General features: G+C 44.8%; 1 protein-coding gene across 1 annotated transcript in view; it reads right to left on the reverse strand.

Annotated features, from left to right (window-relative positions):
* Positions 1 to 14,320, reverse strand: part of lhx6a (LIM homeobox 6a) — a 48,727-nt gene that overhangs the window by 1,212 nt on the left and 33,195 nt on the right. Inside the window, exons 6-8 of the mRNA XM_069906898.1 lie at positions 5,223 to 5,323; positions 4,414 to 4,509; positions 1,147 to 1,321 (exon numbers count right to left, since the gene is read on the reverse strand). Of these exons, the coding sequence (XP_069762999.1) occupies positions 1,147 to 1,321; positions 4,414 to 4,509; positions 5,223 to 5,323 (372 nt within the window). The remainder of the gene's footprint in view (positions 1 to 1,146; positions 1,322 to 4,413; positions 4,510 to 5,222; positions 5,324 to 14,320) is intronic.

Raw genomic sequence — 14,320 nt, forward strand, 5'->3', positions numbered from 1 at the left:
TAAATTTTTGTCCTCTCACCATTTTCGGATGCATGATCCAGTCTGCATTGTAATTCCTGCTGATGGTACAGGACACACGTCTGCCCTGCATTTCTGCAGATGGTACAAGACACCCATCTGCATTGTATTTCCTGAAGATGGTTCAGGATCCTGTCTCTATAGAGAAACCCAGAAAGTGCAGATGCTAGAATCTTGAAGAAAGAGAAGCTGGTGGAACTCAATGCATCTGATCGAGGTTCTCAGGCTCGAGATTTTGTACCCTTCACTTCCGATGGATGCTGTGTGGTCTGATGAGTTTCTCCAGCACTTTTGTGTTTTGCAGGAGGTCAATTGGCCCATGTAATCCATGCTGGCCCAGAGCACTTTAGATTAATCCCACAATGACACAGCTGAGTATATTTTAAATGTCCTGTTCACCCCACCTGGACTTTTTATAACTTTGGATACTTCAATTAAATTCTCTTTGTTCTCCAACCACAAGAGCCTCTCCTCAGAAATCCCACTGGGTTTCCACCAGTGCTCCCACCCACTCCTGTGGTATGGTGGCCATCGCCCCATGGTCTGGCAGTGGACATGCTGGTTGTTTCTTCTCTTCCACCAGGAGTTTCCTACTCACCATTCTATACCTCATCTTTTGCCGAAAAGTGTCCCACATTATCAAACTCCAATGGTCTGGTATATGTTACTAAAGACAGAATCATGGGACGATCCAGGTCAGAAATTGGCCCTTCCTCCCTCGAGTCTGCCCCAACCATCCATCATCAATCGACACCAATCCTACCTTAATCCCATTTTATTATCCCCACATTCCTTTCAGTTCCCCCTAGATTCTATCACCTATGGCAAGTTAAAGTAGCCAATTAACATACCTACCCCAGTATTTGGATGTGGGCAGAAACCGGAACAGCTGGGGGAATTGCATGTGGTCACAGAGAGAAGGTGCAAGCTCCACACAGACACCATCCGAGGTCAGGATTGAACCTGGGTTGCTGGACTGAGGGGTAGTAGCTCATCCTACTATGCCACCTTAGGCTTGTTTTCACAGCTTTACCTTTCAAGGAATTTTTGGTCATCAGCAAGAGAATGCCTGCTGGACATCAGAGTCTAAATATTATGTCAACTGGAGAGTGTATCAGGTCCACTTACTCTCCACGTATCCATGTAGCGCTACCATCCTGGTCCGCTCGTGGTGACTGAAAGCTTGGTAATGAAGGTCGTCTGGGAGGGATGGAGGGAGGCGTGACCGAGGAGGACCAGGTTGACCCACAGTATGCTGGGGAGTGTGCTTTTTGTGCCTCGCTCTGCAGTTTTGAAACCAGACCTGCAAGGGCAACAGATACAATGCAACATAGCAAACCATGCTGAGATCCAGGGAAAGCCCAATGGCAGGGCACCTCTGCAATGGCAAACACACCACAATGTTCACCAGATAAACTCACTAGATAGAAAATATCAAATCTAAAATCCCTTCAAGTTACTCAAATATCATTAGTTCTCAATTTAAAACACAAAGACATCAAATATGTGAGACAACAAATATTTATAAATATTTATAAATATTCAATGACATTGAGGGAGATATAATGCTCGACACTTTTGCTCCACATTTCCTAATAGGTCTGGGTAACATATGTTTTTTTAAAATCTCAGATTGGAAATGAATAACTTCTCTGGCGTGAACTGATTGTGGAACTACTTCAATCCTGGAGGTCAGAGCCTCCAGGTCCTGAAGCCTTTGCTGCTCATATATCTTCATAAAGACATGACTAGAGAGGTCATCAAATCTTCACCACCTGTTCAAGAAGCAAAGTTATGGTCAGTGGTCAGAGGCTCTTGTCAGCAGAGCACTGTCTGATTCACCTCACACTAGAACCAATATCAATGTTTTGTGTTTTGTCCCATGCCAACATCCCAACCCTGAGATTTTAATCCCACCTAGCTGACTCCAGGCCTGAAACCAGACATCTAACGTAAATTTCACAGGTGCTATACAAGTCCATGCTCAATCCAACCCAGCTAAATCAGAAAATGGACATGGTATCTCCACTTCTGGATTTCTCAGAGTTTATTGTAGTCAATCTCCATTCATTTCTGTAGAATACACAGGATGGTTCAGGATGGCAGTGAGAACCTTGTGTCCAAAGGTCAGGAGCACAGCCCAGTGTAAATGGCAGAAAGAGTGAGGTGCCTCAGAAACATCCATTCCCATCTGGCACCTCCTGTCCCAGCTGTAACATAGTTTCTATCCTTATATTGGCCTCCTCAGAACCCAAGAGCACAGGAACCAGTGCAGATGGAAGGGTCTGCCGACATGAAAGAGTACAGTTCCAACCAGCGTTCAAGGCAAGGTTGCCCCTGAAAACTGATTGCACTCAAAAATTCAGGATCCAAAACTGAGATTTTTTAAATAAGTAGGATAACTTTCCAAATTCATAGATATCCAATATACAAACCAGAAAATAACATCCAAAATCTAGTGCCAAATTCTTCAATGCACTAAGATCTCAGCATCTAAACAATACGTCTATTTCCATAACTCTACATGAAGACCAATTCTATTACCCAGGAGATGGGAATAACTTCCCAACATATGGCAAGCAGATACAATGATATCACTAGGCCAATTCCATTAAGTTTCTCCTGGTATCTTGGCTCCCATCGTAAGTCTGTCTTCCATCACTCTCACCATGAAGGCTGAGTAAAAAGCAAGGTAATGCAAATAAATCTTGGAATCGGAGCTGCGTAATTTATCCTGGCTCAAATATTACTTGTCACTTTGGATGGGTTTTTTTCTGAATTTGACATAAAATAACCCTAGGCTCATGGACTGAGAAGGAAGGACAACAATATGTAGACAGAAATTGGAGCCAAACATTGAACTAATGGGGGAAGGGCCCACGATTCACTCTTGCTCAATAGGGTTTTTATTCATGTTGATGGATGAATTGGCTATTTTAAATTGCTCCAGATGTGGGCAGGAGGATGGGAAGTAGAAATGGGTTGGTGTCGATGGGTGTTTGATGGTCTGCATACTGTTGATAGGCTGTAGGGCTTGTTTCGGTGCTGTACAATCTTATCAGTATACACTGTTTTTGAATATTCATGGAATGTACCATCAGCAATAAACAGAGATGAGTGGAAAGTTGGAAAATTTCACTTGTTGGCCAATCCTTCCTGGAAATATTGCTGAAGAAAGCATAGCCTTCCCACTCTGCTCAGCACCTGCTACCCCTCTCATGCCAAAATATGAGGTTACACATTGGCCTCATCTATCAGTAGAGAACCTGAATGGAAATTAGTCACCCTTGACCCAGAGAAACTGCCTAAAGGAAGAGGAGAGTTTCACAACATAATAACTGTGCAATTCTGGAAGGATGCGAAAGCTTTGGTAAGGGAACAGAAGAGGGTTACCAGGATGTTGCCTGGATATGAGAGTATAAGTTAGGGGGATAGGTTGGACAAACTTGGGTTCTTTTCTCTGGTCATCAGAGGATGAGGGGAGTCCTGATGGGAGTTTATAAAATTATGAGAGGTGTCCATAGACAGAATCATTTTTTCCACAGTAAAAAAAAGTCTCGTGTGTTTAAGGTGAGGGGAGAATGTTTAAAGGAGATGTGATGGGCAACATTTTTTTTTTTTTTTTTTTTTTTTTTACACAGAGAGTGGTAGGTGCATGGAACAAGCTACCAGGAGTAGTGGTGGAAAGAGATATCAGAGCAGTGTTTAAAAGGCTTCCAAATAGACACCTGAACATGCAGAGGATGGAGGAATATGGATCATGTCCAAGCAGCAGGCTTTGTTTAACTTGAACATCATGTTCAGGGCAAGCACGTGTACGGCCTATTCCTATGCTTGTTCCATAGTCTATATTCCAGTAAGAATCATCAACATTTATCCTAGCATTTATTGTAATGGAGTCACATGGTGTTGGCACAGGCCAATCAGCCAATCATGTTCATCCTGACCATCAAAACATTCAATGACACTGATCCCATTTTAACCTCCCCACATTCCCATAACTCCCCTCAGATTCTACCTTTCACCAGCATGTTAGGGGCAATTTACACTGGCAAATTAATCTACCAGCCCACCCATCTATGGCATGCGGGAGAAAAACTGAGCCACCAGGGCAACCCAACACAAAAGAACATGCAAACTCTGCTCAGACACCACCAGAAGTCATAACCATGCCCCAATCATTGGAGCAGTGAGGCAGCCATGATTCTGTTGTGCCACTCTCTCAAATGTCTATCAGAAACATGAACATTGTTTCTCTTTCCACAGATGCTGCCTGACCAGCTGAGTATCCCCAACATCATCTGGTTTTATTTGTTGAACTGTGCTGAGTTTTGCCAAGCTGCTCCTCAGCTGACAACCAACCACACACCCATCAATATGAAAGTCTTCTGGTACCTGGATGACGCGTCTGCTCAGGCCAGTCATGTCCGCAAGCTTCTGAAGTGTTTGTGCATCAGGGTTATTGTCTTGTGCAAACTGTGCCTGCATCACCTACACACAGAGAGTGAGAAACCTACCGTCAGCAAGGGAAGTGCCCAACAGAAGGAACACAAGGTGGGGTCTTGCACAGGGTGAAGGGTCAGAGCAAGGAAAGTGCCCAACGAAAGGATCACAGTGTAGGGTCTCACATAGGGTGAAGGGTCAGGGCAAGAAAAGTGCCCAATGGAAAGATCACAGTGTACGGTGACACGTAGGGTGAAGGGTCAGAGCAAGGGACTGTTATTCAAAAAGGAAGTAAATGCCAACTTTAGTGGATTCTTCATGCCCCTGTGGCTGAACATCAGAGCCACCCCTCCCCCACCCTCGCAGAGGCAGGCTGCGGGCTGATCCATAGACCGCCCCATATGTCATGTAGAAGGGAATTGAGTGGACGCAACGCTATTTCAGAGCTGGTGACTCCGTTTCGAATAGGAGTTTGTACTTTCTTCCCTTGACCGCGTGGGTTGTCTCCGGGTGCTCCAGATTCCTCCCACATTCCAAAGACATCCGGGGTTTGTAGGTTAGTTGGTGTATTTGAAGACAGGAATCCAATTCCAATGTGGAAGGATCATGCTATGCAACATGTGTTGGAGGGAGAGCGGGAAGCAGCAAGCGATGACCAGATTTCCCAGTCAGAGTCTTAGTGCAATCGCGCGGTGAGATCATGCAACATCCCAGGGCCATTGTGGGAGGAGCCGGTCACTCTATCCCTGCCGCAATGCTACCTGTAATTGCTCTGCCGTGAAGGATGTCCGCGCTCTCTTGGCCGGTTTGGGATGACTGTCGGGGTCTGAAGGCACAGCTCCCTCCAAGCTCAGCCCATTACCTGGATCAAAACCAATGCATATTAATGAAACCATTCACCTTGGCAAACTCCGGCCACACTCGGATGGCAGGCCTTAACAAAGAGAAGCGGGGGTGGGGATGGATTCAGCGGGTCAGGCATTATCTATGGGGAGAAATGGTCTGACAACACTTCATGATTAAAGTGGGAAGGAGTGATTATCCACTCTATCAGGAGGAGAAGAAGCTGGGGAGCGGCCACTGGGAGGGGAGTGAGAATGGGAGTGGGTAAAGAGATGGATGCATGGAGCCAAGCCTAAAAATAGAAAATCAATGTTCATGCTGTTGGGTTTAAGGCAGTCCAGGAGGAATATTACACGTTTTCCTCATGTTTAGGATTCCCCTCAACTTGGGAATGGATGACGCTGAGGACAGCTATCTCTATGTGGGAATTGAAATGGTTGGCCAGCTGTAACCCCCACACTGAAGTGCTCTGTGAAACGGTCTTTCCCCAGGATGGCCTGGAATATTGTAACATCAATTTCTGCACTCATTCCAACTGTGAATATCTATACTTTTAGATTTATTATCTTGTTTTCTCTCCTATGGTGACTTAATTTATATTCATTGTCTGTTAGAGTGTTGAACATACCTTTGCGACTGCAGCAAATACGAATTTAAGTGTATTTGTTCATTACACTTCTGTGTTCTTTTTTAACTCACTAAATTTTATGGAACATCATGCACATGGTGGAGATGTGGGTGACAGATGTGGCAAGCAACTCGAAGTGAAGCAACTGTACACAGACACAAAACCAGAAGACACCGGGACAGGCAGCGTCAGTGGGAAGGAAACAAGAGAGGGGTGAGGGGAAGAGAATTTATTGGACGTGTTAACATCTCTCCCGCTGGGTCGGAGCGCATGAACCCGCTGAGAGCTCTTCCTCGCGTGATTACAGACGTACAGTGTGGTGATTCTCTCATCTCCACGCTATGGCTCCCGCACTTCGAGAAACTGGAACGCAAATGGACATTTCCGACGTAATTAATTTCATTGGGAATGTTTCTTTAATATTTATAATGAACGCGTGACCAGAATCGCGAAGCTGCCAAAAAAAATACAGTAAGGATTCGTGTGAGGTTCTAATATTAGAGCTGGAAATGTATCTATGTTTAACGGTACATTGTAATCAACCGTCGGGTTCTGTAACCTCTGTGGGTGAGATTAATTCCAGCAACAAGTTGCGACAGTGGTGGCAATGTTGAGAGCGTATGTAGCAATGTTGAGAGCGTATGTAGCAATGTTGAGAGCGTATGTAGCAATGTTGAGAGCGTATGTAGCAATGTATGAACAGGACACTTGGGTGCAGAGACTTTAAACGGTTTTCCTTTTTGGAAATAATTGTCATGAAAGTAGACTTTTAGTATTAAAACCCCCGTCAACGCGAAGTTCCTACCCAGAGACACGAAAGAAACGGACGCTCTTGGGGCGAAGCTCGTTCACACTCGTCTGGGTTTGAGCTGCGGGTCCCGCTCGGCGGAAACCCTGAAGGGACGCGGGATATTCGAAACAAGGCGGAGTGGATGAACCGGCCGCTCGGTTCCCTCAACCCCCACCGCGAGCTCTCAACTCGTCCGGGGAAAGTTACACGTTTTGATGGAAGGGTTTGACAATGAACCCAGAATAAACTTATTACATGTCCAGCATAAACGCCTCAAGCAGGGGCTGAGCTGGGTAGTGTGGAGATCTGTAATTACACCACTAGGTGACTGTAGCTCTGGACTGCTTTATATACAATATTGTAACATCAATTTCTGCACTAATTCCAACTGTGAATATCTGTACTTTTAATGTGTAATTGCATATCACCACAGGTAGGTTTTTACCCAACCACGTGAACAGTTGGGAAACTGAGACTCTAACACATCTGCTTCGTTGACATGCTCAAGGGAATACGATTCAGATGGCCTCGCCCTGCACTTTCATTCCTCCGCAGGTGATCCTGAGACCCCCCCCCCCCATCGCTGGAGGAAACCCGGCCGGCACCAGCCACTGTTCTCGGGCCATGCAGCAAACGAACCAGGGATCAGATGGTCAAGACCCGGCGAGAGGAGAGAGCCAGTAATGAAGGGGAGGGCTGGCAGGCAATAGGTGGATTCGGGAGGCTGCCAGGAGGAGGAGGTGGGAATCGACGACAAGAAGTTGATGATTTGAATTCCAGATCCCATTACCCTCAGTAGCTGTGCCCTACCTAACGTCCCAACTCCTCTACACGCAGTTCAATGTCTCCGGATACTCTCACTCCTAGTCTGACCCGAATTTCATGCGAATGGGAAGATACAGGGACGCTATTTCCTCTAACAGTGCTCTACAAAAATCTATTCCCATTTCCTTGCAAAACTGCATCTCTCCCAGGGTTCCCCCATCCAGACAGTTTGGCAAATGAAACACAAAAATTGGAGATGCTGGAATTTTAAGCAAACAATTATGGGAGGAACTCAGCTCAGACCTCTTCACCTCCACAGACTCCTTCAATACTTCCCTCTGCTTCAAAGACTCATCCCATCTATACCTCTCTTCCATCAGGAAGAAGATTCAGGAGTGTAAGATCACCATATTCAGTGACAATTTATTTCCTGCTGTTATCAGACTCGAGAATGAATCTCACACTGGTAAAAATAATTTTGCCTTTGTATGTACCAACTGAGCTCTCTTTGTAACTCTGAACTTACTGTACTATGCATGGGATGTCTTGCTGGACTGGTTGCTAACAAACTTTTTCACTGCACCATGGACTTGGTCCATTTACATGCTCCATGACACTCTTTCTGTGAAAGCTGCCATTCCTCTCTGGTCTAGCCTGTTGGTAATGCCATGGAACCACAGAAACAGACCCTTCAGTCCTTCTCATCTGTGCTGAACTATTATTGAGCCCAATCCCAATTACCCGTACCTCGATACATGTCTAGGACTTTAAGGACAAGTAGGAATGGGCAAGAAATAGTGATCCCACCATTTCCAAATAGAATTATCTCCCAGATAACTCAAACAATTACATCAAAAACCAACAATATTTATTATCTATCTACTTTTTGTATTTATTTCCTCTTTTTAATGTAATTAAGTATATTATTGTAGTTGCTTTTTTAAGTTGCAGCAAAAAAGAATTTTGGTTCCAAGTACATTGTCCAATGTGTATAACAATTAGGAAACCAAAGAATGTCACATGTGTGACAGATAACAGCTCCACAATGATCTCAAAATTTCCTTTATGAATTATAAAGAAAGATGAGAACTAAAGAATTATTAACAAGGCAAAAAAAACTGCAGGCGCTGGAAATCTGAGTAAAAATTGTTAGAAATTCTACACAGGTCAGCCAGTATCGACGTAGAAGGAAACCACACAATCTTACTGGCCAGTTTAGATGCAAACTGGTCTGGCTGGTTATCTGAAATTGTTGAGTTCAGTGAAGAATTGTGAGGACTGTGTTTGGAAGATGAGATGTTGTCCCTCAGAGAAGTGATCCTGAGCCTCCAGTTGTCGATTGCATGACTTCTCCTCAACACTCCAACTCTGACCTATCTTTGTTCTCCCACATTGTCTCAATGAAGCTCAAAGCTCAGAATATTTTCTGGGCTTATTACAGGACAACAATGACATAACCATCCTTCAGAACTGCCAAGGCAGCACGGAAGACATTAGATTCAGGAATCTAATACATTAGAGGTGATTAGATACTTAGCTAGAGATTGTGATGCATCAGTGGGGTCTGGCTACCATTTTCCGCCTTCAAATGCCCCAAATAATATAAGAATATAATAATAAAATGCATGGTACTAAAATTTTATATGTCAGAAACATCACTTTAGAAGGCCCTTGGTTCTATTAACTTGAACCTATATGTTATTGGCCAAAAAGGGCATATCCTTTTGGATAGAGACTGTCCGACCATACAGGAATCAGTAGAACCCTTCATTTTTTTAGCAGCTTGCAGTCATTTGGTTGAGCAAAAATAAACATGAATAAAAGCCATAGCGTTAAACAACAGAGGCACAGTTCTAATTTTTTAGGTGCTGGAGCTCACCAAAATCAGCAACAAGGAGGTGCCGGAGCTGCCCCATGAGGTGCCGGAGTGGCCCCCTGAGGTGCCAGAGGTGGCGCTCCAGTGAGCCCTGGGAGAACTGCACCACTGTTAAACAATAAAGTCTGCAGATGCTGTGATTATAATTCAATGCACAAAAGTGCTGGAGAAATTCAGCAGACCCCTTCATAAAGAATGCTGCATGACTTGCTGAGTTTCTCCAGCACTTCTGTGCAATTAATAAAAACCATGGTAAATTTACCAAAACCCAGAAAAATGTCCAATATTCCTCCCAATCTGACATCAATTCCTGGAGAAGATGTTGAAAAAAGATTTGAAAAAGTACTTGAACAAAAGCAGCTTATGATCTCACAGGCACAGAATCAATGTGGTAAGTGGTCTCTCACTTTGCTCAAACACTTCCATGGTCAACTGGGACTTTTAGAATCCTCAGCAATTCTGATCAATGCAATCTCAACCTTCAAGTCAATCCCCACCAATTCCAATATCCAGCTTGCTGAAGGATTTCCACCGTGGAATGCTGGATATTTTCCATCCTTAGATATCTTATTTCTGTTGGAACATACAATCGAATAATGACGAGCATCCACCATCTTCAAAAGTTAATAAAATGGATTTTAAAAATTAAAATAAATGATTAGCCTATACGACAATGTAGATCTGTAATTCCCCCACCGTTTACACACAGCTATGTTATTTTCATCAGCTTATCAGTTGCAAAAAGTGTCTTAAGTTTCCCAGTTTGGCTTCAAGCAGTGCTTTTCAGGAGAAGGCTGGGTGATATCAAATTTCAAGATGAATGTGTCTGTGGGTTGAGACCCTGGCCAATGTGTCTCGCTTGCTGGAGAAATATTTGGCGAACATGGCCTGTTTTTGGTCTGGTTAAATAGTATGGGCTTCTATTTATGAACACAAGCTTCACTTCAGTTTACAGTCCTGATTTGAATTTCCCCTATTTCTTCCCTGAAGAACAATCTGTATCCATTGGGAATGCTGACTCTGTGGACTCCTGCATGACTCCAGCACGAATGGTGCTCCATGCTGAAGTGTGAAGGGAAGTGCATGGGAGGACTTAGAACTGAGCTGCTCTGTTAGCTTATTCTCTCCCTTGAGATGGCTCAAACATAAACCTTTTCTTTTGGTATTCACAGGATCTTGGCCTTGAAACCATGAAATCTACTTCCTCAATAACTCAATCAGCCAGTGCTGTTGTACATGCCACCCAGACAAGGTAGGATTCAGATTTACTTCTTATCAGAGTTAGACCCAAGCTGAGAAATTCTGGGGAACTAAATTCAGCCTCAAACCCTCCAGAAGGAGGATGGATTACACACAGAAGAAATTACAAAACAGCATTCACGGGTCTTGGCGCCATGTGGGAGTGGCCCAGCGTGGGAGTGGCCCAGCGTGGGAGTGGCCCAGCGTGGGAGTGGCCCAGCGTGGGAGTGGCCCAGCGTGGGAGTGGCCCAGCGTGGGAGCGGCCCAGCGTGGGAGCGGCCCAGCGTGGGAGTGGCCCAGCGTGGGAGTGGCCCAGCGTGGGAGTGGCCCAGCGTGGGAGTGGCCCAGCGTGGGAGTGGCCCAGCGTGGGAGTGGCCCAGCGTGGGAGTGGCCCAGCGTGGGAGTGGCCCAGCGTGGGAGTGGCCCAGCGTGGGAGTGGCCCAGCGTGGGAGTGGCCCAGCGTGGGAGTGGCCCAGCGTGGGAGTGGCCCAGCGTGGGAGTGGCCCAGCGTGGGAGTGGCCCAGCGTGGGAGTGGCCCAGCGTGGGAGTGGCCCAGCGTGGGAGTGGCCCAGCGTGGGAGTGGCCCAGCGTGGGAGTGGCCCAGCGTGGGAGTGGATAGGTAGAGGCTTTGCTCAAGTGGCTTCGGAAAGCAAAGTCTGAAGGTGTGTTACAGATACATGTAAAGATAGGCAGATCTTTTCATATAACCCAGAGTAGGTAGTGGAGATTGTGGTGATACACCCACTAGCCTACTGCAGGGGCCGATCACTGTACCTGCAGGATGATCACTGGAGGACAGACAACACCTGGCCGGCTGTCAAACAGTCAACCTGAATGGACCAAACCCCACCCAGCCAGCTGCCAATCATCCACCCAGGATATAAGCCACATCCGGCCCCTCTCATAGTCAATCACTCGGAAGCAGGGCACAAAATAAAGCCTGTTATTCAGTCTTTGAATATTGTGTCTGCTTAATGTCACGACAGTGCATCACAGAAATGGCAGCTCAGGCAGTGGTATCCACCAGTTGCAGGAAATCTGGGACTGCACAAGTGTCCCTTATAACTACACCTACAAGAGGTCATCCAGCTGCAGCTCCTTACAGACCATGTTAGGGAGCTGGAGCTGGATGAACTCTGAATCATTCAGGGAGCAGAGGGGGTGATGGACAGAAGTTATAAGGAGACAGTCACACCCGAGCAGGGTGAATGTTAAGAGAGGGAAGGGATATAGGCAGTCAGCGCAGGGCACCCCTGTGGCTGTTCTCCTCAAAAATAAATATACTGTTGGAAGCTAAAATCAGCCAAGGATATCATAATGGTCAAGTCCCTGGAATAGTGTCTGGTCCTTCAGCTAAGATGGGAAGGAGGGAGATGAGGAGAGCTATAGAAATTGGGGATTCAATAATCGAATAGATAGGAAGTTCTGTAAACAAGATCGAGACTACTGGATAATATGTTGCCTCCCAGATGCCAGGGTCAGGGACATCTGAAATCAAGTCCACAGCATTCTCAAGTGGGATGGTGAGCAGACAGATATCATGGTCCTTATTGGTACCAATTACATAGATAAGAAAAGGGATGAGGTCCTGAAGAGGAAATACAGGAAGTTAGGAAGTTAAAAAGCACAACCTCAGGGGTGGTAATCTCTGAATTTCTTCCAGTACCACACACCATTGAGGACAGAATTAGAATGTTATAGCAAACAATAAGGTAAAAGTGCAAGTGTAAGATTAAAGATTTAACTTGGTGTACTTTGGAAACAGAATTGCAAAGGGTGATGAATACAGCACTGAATGTATTTAAATCCCTGCAGTACAAGAATGAAGGTTGATGATCTAGTAAAACAGCTGGAAATTAGCAGGTATGACATTGTGGCCATCACTGATTCATGGCTGAAAGAAGACTACAACTGGGAACTAAATATCTGTGGATACACAGTGTATCAGATGGACAGGAAGGTGGGCAGAGAGGGTGGGATGGTTCTGCTGGTTAAAAATGGAATTCAATCTTTGGAAATAGGAAATATTGGATCTGAAGATACAGCATCCCTGTAGGTAGAGTTAAACTTGAGAGTAAAAATACCCTGGTGGGAGTTGTATAGAGGCCTCCAAACAGTAGCTAGCATGAAAACTACAGAGGGAGATAGAGAACTCAAGCAAAAAGGGCATTGTTACAATGGTCATGAGGGAATTTCAATGTGCAAATTAATTGGGAAATCCAGGTTGGTTCTGGAACCCAAGAGAAAGAATTTATGAAATGCCTAGGATGATGGCTTCTTAGAACAGCTTGTGGCTGAGCTGACCAGAGAAATGACAATTCTGGATTGGTTATTGGTAATGAACCAAAGTTGATAAAGCAGCTGAGGTAAGGGAAATCTGAGAAGGCAGTGATCATAAAATGATAAAATGCACCCTGAAGTCTGAGGAGGAGAGACTAAAATGAGAGGTCAGTATACCAGTGAAATAAAGGAGTATAAGAGAGGAACTGCCAAATGTTGGTTGAAAAGGCACACTAGAAGAGAAGACATCATAGGAGCAATGGCTGGAGATTCAGCGAGAAATAAGGAAGGTGCCAGACAACTATATTCCAAAAAATATTTGAATGGAAAAATGACACTGTTGTGGCTGACAAGAGAAGTCAAAGCCAAAGAAAGGGCAGACAAGGAAGCAAAAATTAGTGATAAGATAGAGGACTGGGAAACTTTTAAAAGAGTACAGAAGGTAACCAAGAAGCTCATTAGGAAGGAACAGAAGAACTTTGAAAGGAAGTGAGAAAATAATATCAAAAGGATGCTAAGACCTTTAATAAGTATATTAAGAGTAAAAAAGAAGCAAGAGTAGATATAGAACCAATAGAAAATGACAATGGATAAATTGTAATGAGAGACAAAGAAATGGCAGAGGAACTGAATGAGTATTTTGCATCAGTTTTCCCTCGTGAAGACATTGGCAATAATGCTGGACTTTCAAGGGTATCAGGGAAGAGAGGTGAGTGCAGTCATGATCACCAGACAGAAGGTGCTTGGGTGGCTGAAAGGTCTAAAGGTAGATAAGTTTCCTGGACCAGATGGAATGCAAGAAGAGCTATATAGAATGTGGAAACATTGGTAATGATCTTCAATAGAATCTGACATGGTTCCAGAGGACTGGAAAATTCCAAAGGTCACTCCACTATTTAAAAAGGGAGGGAGGGAAATTATAGACCTGTTAGCCGAATATCCATGGTTGGAAAGTTGTTGGAGTCAAGGACGAGGTCATGGATTATCTGGAGGTGCATGACAGGATAGGCTAAAGTCAGCAAGGTTTCCTTAAGGGACAATCCTGCCTGACTGTCTTGGGTAAACTTATACCTCTCATTTTGTTTGTTTTAGATTGGTCACAGTGTTTGAACTACCGAAAGAAAATAGACACACACACCAAGAGCAGTTCAGATTATACAAAGAGAGGGTATTGGCCAACATGCCAAACCCATCGTCTTTGGTAGTCCATCCTGGAATCAAGAACTGCTCAGGGCTCACCTCTTTCTTTCAGCGAAACATCTTGAGACCAATCCTGCTCGCAGCGCCAATTGTCTTGGGTAAACTTGTACCTCTCATTTTGTTCGTTTTAGATTGGTCACAGTGTTTGAGCTACCGAAAGAAAATAGACACACACACCGAGAGCAGTTCAGTCCATCCTGACTGGTGCGAACAATCTCACTCATCATGGAACAGCATT

The sequence above is a fragment of the Narcine bancroftii genome, chromosome 1 (genome assembly GCF_036971445.1).
Source record: "Narcine bancroftii isolate sNarBan1 chromosome 1, sNarBan1.hap1, whole genome shotgun sequence".
Taxonomy (NCBI): Eukaryota; Metazoa; Chordata; class Chondrichthyes; order Torpediniformes; family Narcinidae; genus Narcine; species Narcine bancroftii.